The following is a 21,738-nucleotide window of genomic DNA, read 5'->3' as shown; positions in this document are numbered from 1 at the left end:
ATTTTGCTCAATCATATTGTGGTTTCCAAATGCTCTGTTATCACTTCTCTAACATGGCTTCCTGTGTTTTCCTGACTACTGATCTTAAGTTAGCTTGAATATGCCTCTCTTTTGTCTCAACTTCAACTATTTCTGTGCAATAACCAAGGTAAGTTGAAATGTGACTTGTGAGAAGGTTACAGAAAGCTGTCAGGATGTAGTGATACCTTTGTGTGACTTGATGAGTCGAAGAATCCACAAATCTCTGAAATGGTACAAGATGGAGGAAAAAGTATTTAATTGGAAAGTTTGATTGCTGAATCCAACAATTTTCTTCAGTAATTAAGCTCAAGACTTTGAACACAGAAAACTCAAAACTTGGATTCCCACCAGCAAGTTTGTGTTGCAATTCTATTTCCCAGCAAAGCTGAACAGCATGAAATAATTTATTGTTGATTTGCAAAGAAAAACGAAGATCTTTTATAGAGAATAGATTATTTTTCAGTTAACCTTTTTTATAGAGCTATATAGAAAAATAAATATATTAATTTTTAAAAAGCTCTGTTTTAAGCTTAGTAGATTGTGGAAAAAAAGTTTGCATTGTCTTTGAGCGGGCGCACGCACGCACGCGCGCGCGCACACACACACACAGGCGCACACACACACACACACAGGCACGCACGCACACAGGCACGCACGCACACACACACACACACAGGCGCGCACGCACACACAGATACGCACGCACACGCATTAAATCAGGCTAATGTTTTAGGGCCAACGTCCCTTTTCTAAAACAATCTTAACTCCTGTGCAACTTCAACATATGATTTATTAGTATACAATAAAAATGAAGGTAATTTTGGAAAAATTTTGCTACTAGTATTTTTGCACAATTTTCAGCTTTACCAATACAGTATTACATTTTGTTCATTGTTTTTAAATAGGTTTGGGTTGTTTAAAAATTCCAGTAATTCATGTTTCTACCCTCACAGCTTTTCTTTTGGTGACCTATCTTTAGTCCTAAATGCCTGTTGTGTGATTCATTATAAAAATACTGCTTAGCAACACATCTGTCTCCACCTTCCATAGGGACTGCTCCCTCCGTGACTTCCTTGTCCAATCATCCCTTCCTATTAATCGCCCCCTTGGCACCTTCCCCTGCAACTACAGGAAGTGCCACACTTGTGCGCACACCTCCTCCCTCCCTATCATTCAGGGCCCTAAGCGCTCCTTTCAAATGAAGTGACACTTGGGTATCTGTGGGAGGCATCTACATTTGGTGCTCCCATTGTGGTCTTCTCTCCATCGGAAAGACTGGATGCAGACAGGGAGATTGCCTCACAGAGCATCTTTGCTCTGTCTGCATCAATGACAGGGTTCTCCCAGTGGCTGACCATTTTAATTTTCCGCCCCACTCCCATGCTGACATGTCTGAAAATGACCTCATAGTGTCAAACCAAGACCGTGCAGGAATTAAAGGAGCAACACCGAATTTTCTAGCTCGGTACTCCAGCTGATGGGGTTAATGCTGACCTCCAGTTTCTGCTAGCCTACTCCCTGATCTTCCTCTCTTTCTCCATCCTACTGTCTTCTTTCCTCCAGCTCTTCACCCTCCTCCCTTTCCATTTCATTCACAGAGACAGCCCACCCCACGCCTTATTTGCTGCTGCGCCCTCCCTCCCTTATAAACGTATTGCCTCCTGCTGTGGGACTGTGTGTGCTCCTCCCTTTCCCCTCCCAGCCATTTTGTTTGGGTGCCTGTCTACGTTTTGTCCCTACCTTAATGAAGGGCTCAGGCCTGAAACGTGTGTATATCTTTATTTAATCTTTTATTGAGAATTTTCAATCAACATGCAATCAAAATTAAGAATAATCGGAAAGTAAAACATCAATATCCATAAAATTACTAAATAGTGCAAGTATCGATCCGCATGTCGATATTAAAGGAAGTGAGAAAAAAGAAGTCAACGTGATTCAATTGCAGTATTATAAAGAAAGAAAAGAAAAATTACAATAATACTAAAAAATGCGAATTCAATGTCCATGTTGAACCAAAGGGAGAAAAAGATAATAGAGAGAAAGAAGAACAAAATTAGAGGAACCCTCTCTCCCCACGCCCTCCCCCAGGAACAAGAAGAAGAAAAAGTAAGAAAAGAGAAAGATTTGATTCACCGAGGATAAACCTTCTCCCATCAAGGGACAAATTACCTAAGTTCCTCAGCACTGAGAGCACTGGGATGGGAGGTGGGGGGAATCATTAAACATTTACCCCATTGTACTTTAGGTATGAATTCCATATTCTTAAAAATACATCATACCTGTTTCTGAGGTGTTCTTCTCCAGGAGAATACAATTATGCATTTCTGTCGTACAGCAGGATAAACCTAATTGGGAATCAGATTTCCAAATAACTGCTATGTATTTGCTGGCCACTGCTTAATGTATTTTAATTGATATTTCGACAACCTCATTTTAGGTCTTGCATCTTCTAAATTCCCCAATAAAAATAATTCAGGTACTTGAGGTTATCAAATTCCAGTATTTTTTTTCCAGATTACCCAAACCTTCCCAGAAAGGCCTCACTTTAGGGCCATGACCAGGTTGATTTCAAGAAAGTCCCTATTTCTTGAAAACATTGGTTTGATATTTCTGATTGGAATTTATGTAACTTTTGTGGAGTGAGGTATAGCTGATATAATATTGCACCAGCTGATATCTTACATTAATCGTGTTAATCGTGCTTTCCCGACAAAAATCAGCCCAGCAAATTGGATCAATTTCTATACTCAAATCTGATTCAGATCTTTGTTGTCCTTGTTTAGGGGTTCCTGCCTGAAGTCAGGAATACATCTTTTATTTCAACAGAACACACACATGAAGAGGTGGTGGTTTATTTGTGAGGCAGAATTTTTAACCAAATGACAACAGTGAAGCCGTAATACTTATTATAGTTCATGCCATTTGTGTACAAATTCAAGTATGCTGTTAAACCCTTGGATAGCGGCCTGTGGCTGAGGGCGAGTTGCGGTGGGGGGGTTAGAATTTCTGTGTGCAAGATTAGATTCGACCAGGTGGCCTTGGTTGCTTTTCCAGCTGAGTGAAACTCGAAAGTCTGCAGGCGTTGTGATTTTAGTAAAAACACACCAAAATGCTGGAGGAACTCAGCTGGTCTTTTCGGCGTCCATAGGAGACAAAGCTGTGCTGCCGACGTTTCGGGCCTGAGACAAGCAGGAAGTTTGCTGGCTGGGGTGGGGGGGGGGGGGGGAGGAAAGGACTGGGAATCCAGACCGACAAGTAGGACCAGGCAATTTCCAACTGCCTTGGGATTCAGTGTGTCGAGAGGGGGAAAAATTTTATCTGCCATGACCAGCCCGTAGCTCCATGCTTGGGGCTGAAGCTCCCCAAAGAGGCAGCTTATTTATCATTCCCCTCCCCCCCCCCCCCACCCACTCACTTGCTGCATTCTTCAGGGTAGTGTCATTGCCTCTGAGGTAACTTCCTGTGTCACTGTCTATTATTGGCGTCCTGCGGCGAAAGTCTGCGTTGAAACTTGACAGTATCCCGTGCGCTAAAACAAAGATGCATTTGCAAAAAAAAAAGAAAAGGAGGGGAGGGGAGGGGTTGGGAAATAAAAGGAGTTCCCGCTGTGGGGTGAGAGCGCAGCACTGGCTCCCGCTGGGGGGGAAGGTGAGCGAGTGATCAGGAATACATTATTGAAATAAATTTTTAGTGCTGCCATTTCGAACCAGAGTCTCTATTTCACTGCACTAATTTGAACCTTAAATAAGATCTTAACTGAAGATGGCAGAAAAAAAAAGGATGTATTTAAAACTCCATATTTATTCCTAATTTGCTCAAATGTCATAAATTGTCCCTGCTCTTAATGGAATTAACAACATATTTTGAGCCAGGGGTGTTTTAGGTGAAAGAACCCCTGCCCTTGACCTCAATTTGACCATTAATTTTATTCCACATTGTAATTATATGCTTTAATAGGGAGGCTTCTTTAGGGTCAGATAATAATTTAGAATACCATTTATGCTATCTTCTCACCAACCTTATACAACTCCAATTTTACCCATGAAGACTTGTCTCCTCTGTGAAAGAGGGAAGTGACAAACTTCATTTGGGTTGCCCATAAATGTTTTTTGAAATCTGGGAGTGTAAATCCTCCCAATTCATAATTCCAGATAATTTATCAATAGAAACTCTTGGTTATGTATGTTTTTATTTTCTACAGGTGAATAAAGTATCTAGTTTGACAACCTGAGTTTCTCCAGCATTGTTTTTATTTCTGTGATATACCCTTGATTTTTTTTTCCCCCAAGATAATTTTTAAATAAAGATTATAATTGAGCTTTGTCTTTCAGTGAAGAGCTGTCTCAAAAAAGGCCCCAAATAATTGACTGACCTTTTCTCTCCATGGATGCTGCCTCACCTCCATCTTCCTTTTCGAATGGAAAATTTGTTAACCCATCAGAAAAGACAAAACTACAGATGTTGGAATCTTAAACAAACAATGAGAAGCTGGAGGGACAGGCAGTATTCATCAGTGGCAATGGTCAGTCAGTACTTCAGGTTGGGACCTTTTATCGAGATTGTCTTTTTTTTAAGAGAAAGTGAGACATGAAATTAGGACCCTTTGTTCTATTTGAAGGTGTGTCTGAAAAAATGAAAAACTATATTTTTATGTATTGCTCAGAGAACTATTGGAATCAAGAGTTCTGAAGTTTTTCATCTTGTTGTGAAAAGGAATGTAGAGCATTTAACAATAGTTCAAAGGTCTGGTTGTTTCTAAATTAATAACTTAATAAATTTAACGAGCAAATTGGTTGGATTATTGGAGAATTAAAAAAAAACCCAATAATGAAGCTGTTGGATTACAGTTAAAATCAAGCTAGTTCTACTTGCTTCCTCAAGAGAAAAGAAATGATTTGGCCTTTGCGTGATTCCATTTGCTATGGGTGATTTTATTTTTACAAGCACCCTCCAAAGTTAGCTATCACATATTGTGTTGCTCATCTGGCAAAGAGCTAGTTTCATCAGAAATACAACATCCCAAGAATGATATTATTTAGATGAAGCTACTTTTTCTCCACATCAAAGCAAGAAAATGCAAACTAAACATGATGTAAGCTATTTCCTTGATCTGTTTGTTTAAAAGAAACCGGAATATTCTCCATATATGAAATACGGTTTGGGAGTCGCATTAAATTTATTGGGACTAAACTTAAAATGGCTGGCTCCTTTATCCAGCTAATAAGGTTTGAAATTTACTGCCATCCCTTGATTGTCCAAGCACGTTAATGAAAGAGAGGTCATTATAAACTCTGTGATGTTGTATCAAGTGTGATTGTATCTGGATAATTGCCTCACCTACTTGTCTTTGTGTGCTCTTGTTTTATTGTGTTTAGACATTTTTGGACATTTGTTTATTGGTCACAGCGGTTCCTAGTGAGTGATCACGGGATGTGTGTGTGTCACATTTTGATATTGGGTGTGTGCTCAGAATTCTGTGACGATTGCCATTCCTATTATTTTGCTTTTAATGGAGGCAATGATTATATGTGTAGCGTGAGGGGTGCTATAATCATCAACATGGCTTGGCTTCGCAAACGAAGACGCAGGAAGGGCGCTGTCCACGTCTGCTTCAGGCTCGCTGGTGGCTGACGGCCAGTGCGGGACAAACCTGTCCAGTGTCATTGGCTGGAAGGGAAAGTCTGTTCTGGGTTTGGTGCTGCTCTGTCACGGTTCTTCCTGCATCTCCTTTTGTCCTCAAGGCCAGCCCTGTGTGCCTTCTTGAAGGAGAAGGCAGACTGGTGAATGGTGTGTTGCCAGGCCACGCGATCAGACGCAAGAGCAGACCACTGTCCCAATAAATTTAATGCGACTCCCAAACCGTATTTCATATATGGAGAATATTCCTGTTTCTTTTAAACAAACAGATCAAGGAAATAGTTTACATCATGTTTAGTTTGCATTTTCTTGCTTTGATGCGGAGAAAAAGTAGCTTTATATAAATAATATCATTCTTGGGATGTTGTATTTCTGATGAAACTAGCTCTTTGCCAGATGAGCAACTCAATATGTGATAGCTAACTTTGGAGGGTGCTTGTAAAAATAAAATCACCCATAGCAAATGGAATCACGCAAAGGCCAAATCATTTCTTTTCTCTTGAGGAAGCAAGTAGAACTAGCTTGATTTTAACTGTAATTCCTTCTTGTACTTTTTTGGAGCTTCTCTGTCACAGTGGCTAGAAGAGAGTTTGCAATACAGCACAATCTTAGGCAGGCAATGATCATCCAAGAGATGTGAGTGGAGCTATGTCTTCAATAACATGGTCTCGATGCTGGCAACCTCTGCCTGTTCGAAGACTTCAAAGGTGATGACAAAGTCACTCCAGTGGATGTTGAGGGTGGTCAGTATAATGGCTCTGTGCTCACTGATCTTTGTGCCTTTCTTCAGATGCTTGTTGTTCCAGATTCTTTTGTACAACCTGCCAAATGCACTGTTTGCCTTCGCCAGTCTGTTGTCAACCTCTTTATCGATCTTGGCATCTGACGGGATGGTGCACCCCAGGCAGCTGAACCGTTGGACTGTTTTCCCTCAGTCTCGCTAATGGCACCATGGGGAGGGTGGTACTCATCCTGAGGTGCGGGCCGATAGAGAACTTCTGTTTCCTTCAAGCTGACTTCCAGTCCAAAGAGCTCGGCAGCCATCGCAAAGCAGGATATTATACGCTGCAAGGCTGTCTCTGTATAGGCAATAAGGGCAGCATCGTTGGTGAAGAGTAGCTCTCGAATGAGTTGCTCCATTGTCTTGATATGGAACTGTAGTGGCCTCAGATTGAACAGGCTGCGGTACTGGATATAGAGACTGTCCTCATCATCAAGGTCTTCTATGGCCCTTTGGCGCATTATGGTGAAGAAGATGGTGAAGAGACTTGGCACAAGGATGCAGCTTTGCTTTACCCCGTTGCCTATTGGGAAGGGCTCTGAGAGGTTGTTGTTGCATCTTACTTGGCCATGCTGAGCTTCGTGTAGCTGGATGCCTACGCTGAGGAACTTTGGGGGGCATTCCAGTCAATCCATAATTTGCCATCAGCCTTTCGTGCTTACAGTGTCGAATGCTTTGGTAAGGTCGACAAATGTCAAGTACAGTCCCTTGTTCTGTTCCCTACACTTCTCTTGGAGCTGGCTGAGAACAAATACCATGTTGATGGTGTTCCTGTTGGCTCTGAAGCCACACCGACTCTCTGGGCGGTGTTCTTCTACAATGATGGGGACCAATCTGCTCAAGATTACTCTTGCGAGAATATTTTGTGTTGGAGCGCAGTTATCCCCCGGTAGTTGGAGATGTTGGATTTTTTTTCCCTTATTCTTGTACAGGGTGATGATGACTACATCATGGAGGTCCTGAGGTAGTTTGCCTTGTTCACAGCAGCTGACAAAGAAATCATGGAGTTTGATGTGTAACGCAGGGCCCCCATACTTCCAAACCTCCAGTGGGATTCCATTGACTCCTGTTGCCTTGTCTCTTTTCAGCTTTCTTTAGCCTTGACACTCTCTTCTTGGGTTGGAATCTTGTCCAGTTCTATTTTCTCTGGTTGTTGTGTGATATGATGAATTGGTGAGTCTTGTACCATGTGGTTGGTGCTGAAGAGAGTCTGGAAATGTTCTGACCACTGTTTCATGATGGACAATATGACAGAATGTTTGTGTAGAGAGCCTGACCGTCTGGACTGCGCAAGGGACTCCAGGCCGGTGCAAAGGGCCGTACGCTGCCTCAAGGTTTCATAAAATCCACTATAGTCACTGGAGTCTGCGAAAAGCTCAGTCCTCTATGTGAGGTTGGTCCATCACATGTTCTGAATCTCTTGAAACTTGTGCTGGAGATTTCTGCATACAAGGTGGAAAGGCTGCTTTCTTATCAAGACAAGACAGCTGTGTAAGGTGAGCCACCAATTTTTGGATCTCCTGGTTGCTTTAATTGAACCAGTTTTTGTGGTTCTTAGTGGAAAACCCTTGCTTGGACATCTTCTGAAGTCTGCAGAATGGTAGTTTTTAAATGTTCCCAAAGTTCTTCCAGAGAGGGGTCTGTAGGGAAACTGGGATCCTTGAGCCTTGACTGAAGATTTGCCTGGAAGTCAGCTTTCACTTCAGTTGACTGGAGATTGTTAACCTGGAACTTCTTCCTTGGAGCGCCTTCTCTCTTTGGCTTGGGTTTGAAGTAGAAGCTAAGTATGCTGCGGACAAAATGATAGTTCATACGACATAATAACAGACTGGTTGCTTTTAAACATTTCTGTATTTTTTTTCAACTGGTTTGCATATTTGCAGTAAAAGTACAACCCATTTTTGAAAGGTGCCTTTTGGAAATGGGGGAAATATTCAAAGAATCTGAAGCATTTTAGTGAAATTTAGCACTAGTTGATGATCTATGGTGGTGGTGTTGTAGTGGTTAAGTGACCAAATTTGAATCCCACCATTGCATCTGAGAAATTTTAAATTGAAGTTGTAAAATAAAAAGCTGTTATTGAATTAAAATACCAGTCTCAATAATGGGAACCATGAAATTAAAGGATTGTTGTTAACAATCAACTTTTCATTAACATCTTTCACAAAGGAAATCTGCCATTTCCTAACCAATCTGGCCTTTAGGTGACTCCACACCCACTAAAAGTAATTAACTCTTAACTGCTTCTTGAGTTCTGGAAAAAAAAAATGAGCAGGAAGATACCAGGCTTGGCAATGACGTGGATATTCTATGAACAAATAATAGTAGTAAATAATTAATAACAAGAAAGAATCCAATTTAGGTTGATGACCTTTCAGCAATTCTGATGAAAGATTAACTTGAAATGTTAACTTTTTCCCCCTTCTCACTCTATGCTTGTCTGACCTACAAAGTTTTCTTGTATTTTCTCTTAATAAATCTCAGGTTTTCACTAGCTGTAGTTTTTTTTAAGAAATAATATTTTTGAGCGAACAATACTTTGTTCAAGGTCTTTCCAGTTACACAAGTTTGAGAGATGCAGGGTTACTGAATTTCTGTTTCCTCCTTGCATTAGTGCCCTGGATTGACTGGAATCTTTCTGCAGTTTTGCATAACAACATTGAATGACATTTTAGAAGTTGTATCTTTGTTATCCTTCTTCATGACAAAACTCTCCCCACCCCAGCACCCCAGACTTGACTTTTCCAATGGGCATTCTCTTCTTCCAAATCTCCATGCCTGTTCCATTCCAATAACTAATTTTATCCTCCTTCCACTATTCCCTCCCTTATCATCTTCATTCTGTCTCCCTACACCTGATGATTCATTTCTAATTGTATTTTTATATCTATGGTGTTATCCTTCCCTTTCACTTTTTAAATTTCTAACATTTTATTTACAAGATGGTAAAAACAGATTCTAGCCACTGAAACCCAAATACAGCTATTCTGTGACAACATCCTTCCTTGTCAGTTTAAGTTCTACTTAAGGAATTTAGATTTTAAAACCGAACAGTTACAGCACAGGAATAAGATCTTTGGCCATGTGTCCACGCCGAATGTGATACCCGAATTAAATTAAAATCCTGTTGCATGCTCAGTACAGCCTGGTTGCTCAAAATTGCAGCATTAAGGTGCATCCTTGGAGTAAAACCATATTTCCATGGATTGTCACCTTGTCATGGTGGAGAAGCTGGTGTGGTTCTGTGATCCCGAGAGTGATGCCATCTGGAGTTAGGCTCCTGGTAGGGTCACCCATGGCACTAAGGTTGAGGGTGAGGTCCCTGACCAAGAACAATCCAACTAAGTCCTCGATGGTGGAACAGGAGGACGAAGTAACTTCAAACTGAAGAGCGACGAAGGCTGCAACAAATCCATCCGCTCCAATCATCGTGGTTTTCTCGCCTTTGGAACGAGTTGGTTGATTTGCGAAGTATGGTGTGCCTCTTGGAATGCAACGTCAAGTACTCATTAAACCAATACACGCACAAGCCTCTTCGCTCAGTGGATCAATGGAACGAAGGCCATCATCCTCGACGATGAGGGATAGCCGCAATATCTTGAATGTGATTGAAGTCGATACTTTTTTAATAGTTCAAGAAGTGTCTAAATCACCTGTCCATTTTTGTGTGACTGTTATGTGCTCTTACTCAACTAATATGTTCTGTCATTTATTCTGGTCGTTAATAAACCTGAGATATTGAGGGATGTTAAAATATTACCAGTGGTACACTCTTTAACTATTTCACCATTCTTGCTTTTCCTCACTTCAGTGATCTTAAAAAATACCCTGTGTATTTAATAGTTACTTTGATAACAGTAGTTATCTGCCAAAATATCACCTTCAAACAAAATGAGATGACGATGCAGTTACTCTTCTGTTCAGCTTCTGGGATCAGTGGACTGGTAACCGGTAGCAACCTGTCAGGACCAATTTCCTGTTGTTGACATCATAGCCTATCGCAGAATCCAAGCTCACGCCCACAGTCTGTTTTCCTGAGCTAACATGGCAGCTCTGCTGACTGCAGATTGAGAGGATCATGTAAGACGAGCATTCCAGAGCAGCATACTTTTACACTCATTGCTTTCTCATGGATATGCCTTCTGATCCATACTTGCCTTATGATGGTGGTGGTGGAGACTGCATTCCTTTGCAAGAAATGCATAGGAAGGGTGAGTTTTAGTTCCATGCCGTTTTCTCATTTAACCTTTGTAAATGAGAATGTGTTCCTAGCAGGCAGGATATGTAACTGCATTTTAAAATAGCATTTCTTCATTTCTATGTACTTTCTCTTTTACTGGCCAGTAAAATCAATTCTGCAGCTAAAACTGATCTTGTGTGACTTTGCTTTGCTGCCTCTCGTTTCCATTTCTTTTGGATGAATGGTTTAGTCCCACCAGATCACGCTGGTCAGTTAGTGATATCATTAATGTTTTTACTTATTCCACAAATGCTGCTGTTATTTTGCCGTACCTTTTTTTTGTGTGCCTTAAATTAATTTAAAAAAACAGGATGTGCCACTGTTATACAAGTTTTATAAGGATTTCCTACAATATATATCAAGTTTGTGTTGTTAATGTGCAATTGTTCACCAGCATTCATCGCCAAGCATTTTAAGTATTAGATTAAAATGGTTTCACAAAGAAATCCACTGTTACGTTTTAATCTCATTGCTATAGCTGAACCTCTCCACCTCCACACCAATGGAATGCTATTTCAGCCTGGAGGTTAAGAAATAGTTTCAAGCCATTTTTTAAACAGTGTATATTTTACATTTTTTTGTGTCTCATTTTTCACCTGCTTTTATCTGAGTTAATTCTTTAGATAATGCAGTATGAATGACATCATGGTGGAATGCAGTTGGAGATTTGTGCAAGGTTAGTTTCACCCTCTTGCAGGGTAAAACTAGATACCACCCTTGATAACGCGCATGAAAATTTAAAATCTGCCAGTGTGATTCACAGGGTGATGCATGGCTGCAATTTTGATTATGGCAGCCCAATGTGGTCACATTTCTTCTGTGTCGAAATTCCTGGAGCAATTTTCCTGGTGTGTAAGAATTGCGTAACTGCCATGTTCCAGATAGATCAATAATCTTGGAATGCTTTATTTCCCAAGCTGATAAATTTGTTTTTTTCAATAGGAAGATTGCAATCTGCTGTTTGTTTGTCGATCTAGTTGTGGCATGTGATGCAAGTGCTTTTTTGAATATTCAAGGGACTTTATTACTTTTCACAGTTGTGTTGTTTTAAGAATATTTTGTGCTGTTTATTTAATTACTTTGTTTTTTAATGTTCACAAAAATCACGTAACATTGATCCTGTGTTTGCAACAGTCTTTGTTGCCACAGGCCAAGTTCAAATGTAATGACATCTATTATTTGTACTCTCTTGTTCTTTTATTGTTACTGAGCAATAATGTTTGCAATGCATTGTACAAGTTCTCTGATAATCCAAAGTAGAAAATATGGAATTTGTGCTAATTTAGTCCTTAATTGAAACGTATAAATCCTTAAATATTGTGTAATTTTGAAATGGTTCCAATTGATTCACTCTGTCGTTGATCAATTCATATTAGAGCACCAAAATGCACAAAGAGATAGAGGGGCCAGTAAAATCAATTGATTTTATATCAATATATATCAGTAAAGCCTCACATCTTTAGCCAAATATCTGGAAGTTTTTGTTTGCATGTTATGGGTGTCACAGAGATGAGGAAAGGATTTGATCTCTTCCCATGAGAGTGGGAGGTTCGATGCGCACACTCTTAATTATAGGCCTATGCCTGCTGTCTTGTTAAAATATTGGGAAACGGGAATTATTTGTGTCGTGCTTTGGCAGAAATTTGGTTTATATATATGTCCTTCCTCTGATAATCCTGGAATTGGAGGAAACCAGAAACAACATATTGTAAATTTAGGGAAGCTGCGGAACATGCTGCTGTTTGGACTAGACACCCCACCCTTTCAATTTTTAAAGCCATTTTACAAGATGTGGAGTTTTTTTGAAGAAATGCCCTGCCCTCTTTTGATTCTTGCATTATCTGCTTTACTATGTATATGGTGTGGTGTGTGAATAGCACGCAGTGCAAGGGATTTACAGTTTCTTGGTACAATTTTTATACAGCCCATCCAGTATTGCTCGTTAGGAGATAGGAGTGAGCTACCTCCACATTCACCTCCAGTTTGCTGAAGTAATTCCGAGATGTGTTGAATCAATATTTCAGAGAAATAATTTGACCGTGTTAGATGATGCATGAATATATCTGGCGCTTGTAATATATGAGCTCGAAGTTCATCATCCACATTACTGTATTGAGCTCTATTTCTCATATGGCTACGAACCATTTATTAAGTAGGCATCTTGTAGGGTTTTTCTGTTCATTTGGCATTGGTGAAAGTTGACTTAAGTCAAATCTAGCCTGAGACTAAAGTACAACATGGAAGTTTGCCGTGCGATTGCAGAAGTCCATTTTCAGAAGTAGCATTAAATTGAGATCTTGACTTTAAAGGTTTTTAAAGGTACCATTGCTTTCTTTGGAAGATGAAAATTTGTGCTCAATCATTGAGACTTAAACATGTTTGTTATTATCTCTTAATCTCTGTGGGAAATTTTGCATTCAAAGAGTTTGTTATGCTTCCGACATTAAAGCAATCCATTGGTTGCAGAGCTTCCCTCATGCTCTTCAGTTGTGAAAGATGATATGTAAATATATCCCTTGCAGAGAAGATGGCAGGTAGGAGGAACATAACTAGGAAAATATCTGTGACCAGATGAGTCCACGGCTGGCATGGAGATGAGTTGTTGGGGACATCCAGGGTTCATGGGGAAAGTTAGAAGATGATAATGCAGACATCAGAGCATATGTACAAACTATGTGGCCATGTGACATGGCCAGCAGGTTGGTGGTACCAATAGACAGGAAAAAAAACTGGACCAGATGGATGGCTTGCAGTGTAAATGGCCATCTGAGATTCAGACAGAAAACGTGAGTAACATCAAATTGGAGAATTTGATATTTAGGCAGGAAGGCTGCAGTGTGTCCAGCTGCAAGTCAGGTATTGCTCCATATGTACGAAACAGCAAGATTTCTAGCATTGCATGTTCCTGTCAGGGTGAAGGGCAAGGGATGGGCAAAATTGATATGGAAAGGTTGTTTCTCATGGTGGAAATCTTGGACAAGAAGGCACAAATTCAGGATTGAAGGGTGCCTGCTTACAACAGGGATACATAGGAATTTCTTCTGCCAGAGGGTGGTGAATTTATAGAATTTGTTGCCAAAGCGGTTGTGAAGGCCAAGTCATTGGGTGTATTTACGGCAGAGATTGATTGGTTCTTGATAAACTGGGGCATCAGAGTTTATTGGGAGAAGGCCAGGCATTGGGGCTGAGTGGGAAAATGGATAAGCTAATAGCAAAGTATTCTATACTGAGCTACTATAAACATTGACGTACACGTTGTGGAATCACTGTACACACTGTCGAGTTGATGGATACCCCGTGGAGTCTAATGCAAGACTGACACCTCCAGGCCTGCATGCTGGGCTTGTATACATCACTGCTTCTGCCACATGGACAGGAAGTGATGTCATCAGCTCAGATAAAAACCTGTGTTGAATGCTGGTCAATTTCCCATGTTTCCACAGCATGCCCGCCATTTTGGGAGCTGATTCGCTTGCTGGTAAGTGGATCGGCACATCACCCCCACCCCAGAACTGGCAACCCTGCTGTGGACTCCCAAAGTCAGTCTGTATATTTTTGTTTGTTTGGCTGGCCTTCCTCTCTGCTGAGTTGCCTGAATCATGACTGGTCTGTTCAGATCCAGATGGGCAAGTTTGAGGCAATCAATTGCCAAAACTTCCTCTTTACCTCTGATGTCCAAAATGTACGTCGAACCATTGCGTCTTAGTACCTTGAAGGGACCCTCATACGGATGCTGGATTAGAGCTCAGTGTGTTCCTTTCTGTACGAAAATGTACTTGTAGTCCTGCAAGTTCTGGGGTATATAGGACCTGGCCTGCCTGTTTTGAGATGTCAGTATGGGCACTAAAGGACCGAGCTTCTAGTGGAGCTTGCTTAGGATCGCTGAGGGCATCTCCTCATGTCCTCGTGATACAAATTCTTCAGGGGCTCGCCATAGACTAGTTCTGCCAATGAGGCACCTATATTTTCCTTGGGTGCCATTTGAAAACCCAAGAGTACCCACAGCAATTCGTTAACCCAGTTAGGTCCCTCCAGACACACCATAAGGGCCAATTTCAAATGCCTGTGGAACCTTTCTATTAGTCCATTGGATTGTGGGTGGGTGCAACTTCGTTCCAAGCAGGGTGGCCATTGTTGATCACAAGCCTGGCGTGAATTGGGCACCTGTCAGGTGGAAATGAGGGCTCCGGCTCAGGTGTTGGTAGTCATGCTGTCAGTGAAACTCCCTCGAGCCACCACGTGGCCTGATTCACTATAGTGAGGAGAAAATGGGAGCTACATGGCACCAGCAAGGGGCCTACAATGTCCGTGTGTACGTGGTCAAACCTCCAATACGTCGCCTCAAAAGATTTTAATGAGGCTTTTATGTGTTGCTGACCTTTGTATGTCTGGCAACGAGTAGATATCTTCACCCAATTGCTGACTTGTTTTCAAAGGTCAGGCCACACAAATCTGTTGGCTATCATCCGGACTGTTGTTCTGATCGATGGATGTGCCAACTCGTGTAACGCGTCAAATACCGGTTGCCTCCAGGCCACTGGAACGATTGGGCGAGGATGACCTATAGATACATCACGTAGGAGTTTGAGCTCCCCTGGGCCTACCAAAATTTCTTCTAGCTGCAGATTTGAGTCTCTGTTGATAAGCTGACTATGGATCTGATACCTTAGTGAAGGCAAATGTAAGCGGCTTGTGGTACCGTGAAATGTCTGCCTTCTAGAAAGTACATGAAATGTCTGATAGTTAGGTACAATACAAACAATTCTTGATCAAAAGCCCTGTACTCGGGTTCTGGTGGTCTTAGATGCTTGCTAAAGTAAGCCAATGGTTTCCAATGCTCATCAATGTACTGTTCAAGCACGCCTCCTACTGCTGTACTGAATAGATCCACTGTCAAGGCTGTCAGGTCATCTGTTTTTGGGTGGACTAGCAATGCAGCTTTAGCCAGTGCTTTCTTGGCTTTCCTGAAAGCTGCCAACGATTCTTCATCCCAAAAGACATCCCTTGCCTTGCCTGACACTAGGGTGAAGGGGGAGTGGGGGGGCGCATGATGCGAGCCACTGATAGTAGAAACTGGTGATAAAAGGTCACCATTCCTCTTTCTCTTTGGCTTGGCTTCGCAGACGAAGATTTATGGAGAGGTAATGTCCACGTCAGCTGCAGGCTCGTTTGTGGCTGACAAGTCCGATGCGGGACAGGCAGACACGGTTGCAGCGGTTGCAAGGGAAAATTGGTTGGTTGGGGTTGGGTGTTGGGTTTTTCCTCCTTTGTCTTTTGTCAGTGAGGTGGGCTCTGCGATCTTCTTCAAAGGAGGTTGCTGCCCGCCGAACTGTGAGGCGCCAAGATGCACGGTTTGAGGCGATATCAGCCCACTGGCGGTGGTCAATGTAGCAGGCACCAAGAGATTTCTTTAGGCAGTCCTTGTACCTCTTCTTTGGTGCACCTCTGTCACGGTGGCCAGTGGAGAGCTCGCCATATAACACGATCTTGGGAAGGCGATGGTCCTCCATTCTGGAGACGTGACCTACCCAGCGCAGTTGGATCTTCAGCAGCATGGATTCGATGCTGTCGGTCTCTGCCATCTCGGGTACTTCGATGTTAGGGATGAAGTCACTCCAATGAATGTTGAGGATGGAGCGGAGACAACGCTGGTGGAAGCGTTCTAGGAGCCGTAGGTGATGCCGGTAGAGGACCCATGATTCGGAGCCGAACAGGAGTGTGGGTATGACAACGGTTCTGTATACGCTTATCTTTGTGAGGTTTTTCAGTTGGTTGTTTTTCCAGACTCTTTTGTGTAGTCTTCCAAAGGCGCTATTTGCCTTGGCGAGTCTGTTGTCTATCTCGTTGTCGATCCTTGCATCGGATGAAATGGTGCAGCCGAGATAGGTAAACTGGTTGACCGTTTTGAGTTTTGTGCGCCCGATGGAGATGTAGGGGGGCTGGTAGTCATGGTGGGGAGCTGGCTGATGGAAGACCATTCCAGCGAACTCCTGGAGGTTGTTTACTTATTGGGCTTAGCAAATGCCCGAATTTCTTCGACCTTCACTGGTAATGGCTTTGCTCCATGTTTGTCAATAAAATGGCTCAGAGTCGATGGTCGCTAACCCCCAATTGACACTTGGCTGAGTTGATGGTCAGCCCAAACTCTTTCAAATGAGTGAAAAGCTTGTGCAGGTGGGACAGATGTTCCTGAAGGCTGCGACTAGCAATAAGTATGTTGTCTAGGAATATGAAGGTAAAGTCGAGATCGCGTCCCACTCTGCCATTAAAAATTGGAAAGTCTACGCAGTATTCTTGAGCTCAAAAGGCATCTTTCTGAATTCAAAAAGGCCAAAGGGTGTAATAATGGCTGATTTTTGGAATGTCATATGGGTGGACCAGGATCTGATGATACCCCCAGGTCAGGTCCACCTTGGAAAAGATGCAGGCTCCCTGTATGTTGGACGCGAAGTCCTGTAAATGCGGTACTGGGTAGTGATCCAGTTCAACCTGTGGTAATCAACGCAGGGTCTCCATCCGCCTATGACCTTGGGTAATATGTGGAGCTAGGAGGTCCAGAAGTTATTGGGACCGTTGTACAATACCCATATCCTCCATCCTTTCAAACTCCTCTTAGGCCAGACAAAGTTGATCTGGAAGGAGTCTGCGAGTTTGGGCATGCAGTGGTGGCCCTTCGATTAGCATGTAGTGCTGCACTCATGTTTCAGCATTGCCCAGGTGAATTGCGGCATAATTATTGTGGGAAATTCTGCTAACAATCTGGCGAATTCATTCTCTGAAAGAGTAATGGAGTCTAAATGCCGGGCTGGCATGTTGTCCTCCCCTCGGGCGAAGGACTGGAAAGTGTTGGTATGAATGAGCCTTCGTCTCTCTGGAACAACCAACAGGCCATGTGCTCTGAGAAAATCAGCTCCCAGTAGCAGATGTGTGACCGTGGCTAATGTGAACGTCTACGTGAACTTAGTATTGCTGAACTGAAGCAGGATCCTACGCGTGCCAAATGTCTGGATAGTACTGCAGTTTGCAGCTTTCAGTGATGGCCCAGATTTTCCCCGAAGGGGAAAACACACTGATCACAGCCCCTGTGTCCACCAATAAATGCTGGCCAGAATATTTATCCCAGACATATAAAAGGCTGTCTTGATGGCCTGCCGCTGCAGCCATTAGCAACAGTTTCCCCGAAACGCACTGTAATGCAGATAAATATTGGGAGAATTTGGTAAAATTAGAGTAGGTTACATACATACATACGCACATTTTAAAACCATTATTTTTGTAATACAATAATTCATTTTCAGTGAACTTTACAGAAACTATGGAGAATGCAATGCAAGTAAGTGCTAATTGAAATGATGCAAGTAGGTGCTAATTGAAATGATGTCATAAAATGAATAGACCATTGTTTTGGAGTAGAGACACTTTGGCTGTTTGCAAGGATCTACAAAGTCCTCAGAGAAAGGTCACTTCTGGGTTCTTGTTTACCTAAAACAACAGATGGGAGCTAAAGACCAACTCCTATTGTTTGCTGGAGAAGGTCAGGGATTTTGCAAGTGAGAGAGTCACATGGGCTTTCTGGCAGTTGGTCTCTCAGATGAAGAGAGAGAGAGAGACTGAATAGTCACAGCTGAAGCAAGCAGGAAGCTTGTTGGAATTGAAACAAAGCTGCAGAGCAGCTGGAAGTGCTATCCGTCTGATGTTTCTCTTGGAATAAGATAAACAGAAAGGAACTCTGTGATAGCCTGAAAGAAAGAGGTTACCATCTGGAAAACCCTGATGGGGCAAGTTTCATTAGCAAGATCTTGAGGTGACTAATGGTGGTACCTCAGTTGTATAAATCCTGGAACAACAAATCTCTCTCTGCAAACCTCCAAAGTACCTTCCTGAGCGGTAAACATTTACCTTTCGAGCACCAAAGCCTGGTGAACGTTATACTTGTTAAATTCCGTGCACAGTATAAGAATTGCCTGCAACCGGTGAACTTGGAAGAATGAGAAGTGAGATTGAACTGTGAACCAAAGAACTTTTCTTAAATTTACACACACATCATATATGTGTGCTTAGAATTAGAAGGGGGTTAATTTGGGCTAGTTAAGATAATAGAGATAAGTTAACGTTTGACTCAGTTTTCATGTTTAAAGATTATTTAAAAACAACTTTTGTTTAAGTAACCATTTGTTGTGGTGAATATCTATTGCTGCTGGGTTTTGGGGTCCTTTGGGCTCGTAACAGCACAGAGAGCTTGGCAGCAGCGAGCTTCTGCGCCCCATCATTGATGATAGAAACACCAATGGGTGCTATCTTTATACCATTGACTCATCATGAGCGCGGAAGGGTCCTGTCTCCCAAGCCACCCAAATGAAATAAACGGGGCGCTCGCTCATGTCATGAGAAGCCAAAGAAGTGGTTGTGCAAACTCTTGAGCACCATATACTTGCCCTCCTCTGGAGGCTTCTGCAAAAAATTAGAAACTCGGCATGCGATCTCTTCATCTCGGGCACTTTCTACATTGTAGTACTGTGTGGAATCAAATATTATCTGCCCCAACTGGAATTGGGCTTCTGCTTGGTCAAACCTTACATATGGTTGGGAAGTCCAAAACATTGGCAGTTTCAAAGCCATGGCATGCATTGAAGAAAAACTTTCCATGTTGGGGTCCAAATGTCATTTGGACCATTGGCGTTACCAATGTAGTGAAATATTTTATACTGGTGTACGCATTGTGGAATTGCTGTACATGTTATTAAGTTGATGTATCCACTGTGGAATCTAGTACAAGACTGGTCCTTGACATCACTGCTTCTGCCACATAGACTGAAAATGACATTATCAGTGATGTCATCAGCTCCGATTGAAAAGCTGTGTTGGCTGCAGCCCAATTTCCTGCATTTTCCACAGGCCGTCTACCATTTTGGGACCTGGTGTGCTTTCTGGTAAGTGAGTCGCCACAAACTCATGATTAAATGGTAGGGTCAACTCAATGGGCTGAATAGCCTTCTGCTCCTATTTCATGTTGTCTTATAAAATCTATCACATATTAGAGGTGTCTAAGGCCATTGTGATGGATATATATTTTATATTGTATATAGATATGTTTTTAAGAGAGAGTTTAGTGTGTAGGTCACAAACACTTCACAAAACAGATTTCATTTAAAATGCAAGAGCTTGGCTGAAGCCAGTCGTGCAGACACCAAGAACCTTTGCAAAGACAATAAAACAATGAGCCTTCTTTGCTAAAGAATTTCAAAAGCAGGTGTAAGTAGATTATTGTGTTGAAAGCACCTGTGAACAGGCTCAGAAGATTGGGTCTGGTAAATTCTTGGAATGATCACCTGATGAATCACCGCCCACTCTTCATTAGCAGAAATATCAAGAGGTCTCCATTTCCTTATTAGCAATTCACCCCTCAAGTAATATCCACAGGCCACTTCTTTAATCTCTTCTTCATATACAGCTTTGTCCCTTTAGTCAATAAGATCATCATCTGTCTTTTACTGCTCAATTAACTCTTCTCTTGACAAAGAGAAATCCTGACACAATTAACCTCTTTCAGGACTATTCCAGAAGTACTGCACCAGTCTCTCAACTGGATTTTCCTCTGTTCTCATAATTTTCTTATACAAAGACCTTGTTACAGCACATGCAGGATGTCTCACAATCTTCTTCAACCTCATCCTTACTGGCTTATTTGTTAATCTCAAAACTGACCTAACTTTATCCTCTGCCAAATCATTCCCTAATAAAAATGAGATTCCTTGCATGGGTAACTTTGAAATAACTCCTTCTACAATAGGTCCTTTAATTCTGAATTCAACACTATTTTGTGAAGAGATTTTGACTCTACATCACCTCCAACATCTCCCCTGTGTCAGTCTTTTGATCAAGAGTTAAAACATTCTCCAACAACAGTAGGTGCTTCAAGCTGCCTTGTAAAATGAGGTTAACTGGGCAATTTGTCTGGTTATCGCCCAACTCACAAGGCAGCTTGAAAGGATCTGACCAAGTCAGTGGGCTCCAAAGTCAACCGGATCCCTGTCCTACCTTGGAAGTAGTCAGGGAACCCAGTTAAACTTAACAAGGTCTCGTCCACTGATGGCTTGAAAATAAAAATGGCTAACCCAGTTACTCCTGTGATAGCGCTCGCGCGCTGGCATCACAGGGAAACCGCAGCTGAAATGGTTGCCGTGGTTGGGGGAAGAGAGGGTCGCTACCATAGGGGGTACAATTTGGGGGGAGTGAGATCGTTGACATGGGGGAGAGAGGTCACTGCCATGGGGGATGTCAAGTTCAGTGGGGGCAGAGGGGTTGGCTGCCATGGGGGGAGTGAAGAGGGGTTGCTGCTGCTCGGAGGATGGGGAGAGAGGAGAGTGGTCACTGCCGCGGGGAGGAGAGGAGAGGAGATGGGTTGACTGACTGACGGCCAGTTGAGGCTGGGGAAGACTTACCGATCGTTCCCGAGTGTGTGCCGCACCACTTACTGCGTCATTGCAAGGGTGGGATATTCCTTAAATCACTGGGTTAGCGATTTAATGGGTCAATCCCCCTGTAGCTTAAAAGGTGCTGAAAGCACTTTTGCCGTACTAATCGCACCTGTGTCCCAGGAGAGCTACCCAAGTACTACAGCTTAATATCACCTGGTGACTGGGCAGCCCCAGTATCTCCAAGAACCTTAATTGGAAGCTGTGATTTTCCCTCCTTTACAGAAACCAAGCCCTCGCCCACAAAAGGTTTGAATATATCCATAGCATCCTTACCAGGTATGGAACATCTGTTCTCCTTAAATTCAACTGTCTGAATACACACTTCTGGTAATACCTCCTTTTCTTGTCTCTTTTTCAACACAACTATTTGCAATAACATGACCAGGTTTCTTACAAACTGACATATAGATCGAGAAGATCTGTCCTTTCCCACCTTACATTAATTTTTTTCTTAATATTCTCCCCAGACTTAATTTCAGGCTTACTCGTCTGCTCCACATTAACCATCTGAAAAGGCTTATTATTCTGAAGTTTGTTTTTGTGAATCAGGTCATATTCATATGCTAACCTAGCTGTTTGTT

At 42.2% G+C, this 21,738-nt stretch overlaps 1 protein-coding gene across 11 annotated transcripts in view; it reads left to right on the top strand.

Annotated features, from left to right (window-relative positions):
* clcn3 (chloride channel 3) overlaps window positions 1-21,738 on the top strand; it is a 217,039-nt gene that overhangs the window by 73,472 nt on the left and 121,829 nt on the right. The window contains exon 1 of one of the 11 annotated variants that reach the window (XM_069941472.1): window positions 68-148. The exons of 7 other annotated variants lie outside the window; for them this stretch is intronic. Coding sequence is in view for 2 of the 4 variants with exons in the window: in XM_069941452.1 (XP_069797553.1) it covers window positions 10,569-10,650 (82 nt within the window). In the remaining 2 variants the exon portion in view is untranslated. Of the gene's footprint in view, window positions 1-67; window positions 149-10,449; window positions 10,651-21,410; window positions 21,434-21,738 lie in introns of those variants that run through there. 3 more of the 11 variants (XM_069941452.1, XM_069941493.1, XM_069941501.1) reach the window with 3 other exon arrangements.

The sequence above is a fragment of the Narcine bancroftii genome, chromosome 1, assembly GCF_036971445.1.
Source record: "Narcine bancroftii isolate sNarBan1 chromosome 1, sNarBan1.hap1, whole genome shotgun sequence".
NCBI lineage: Eukaryota > Metazoa > Chordata > Chondrichthyes > Torpediniformes > Narcinidae > Narcine > Narcine bancroftii.
The sequence above is the reverse complement of the archived record's forward strand: the minus strand, read 5'-3'. Positions and strand labels throughout refer to the sequence as shown.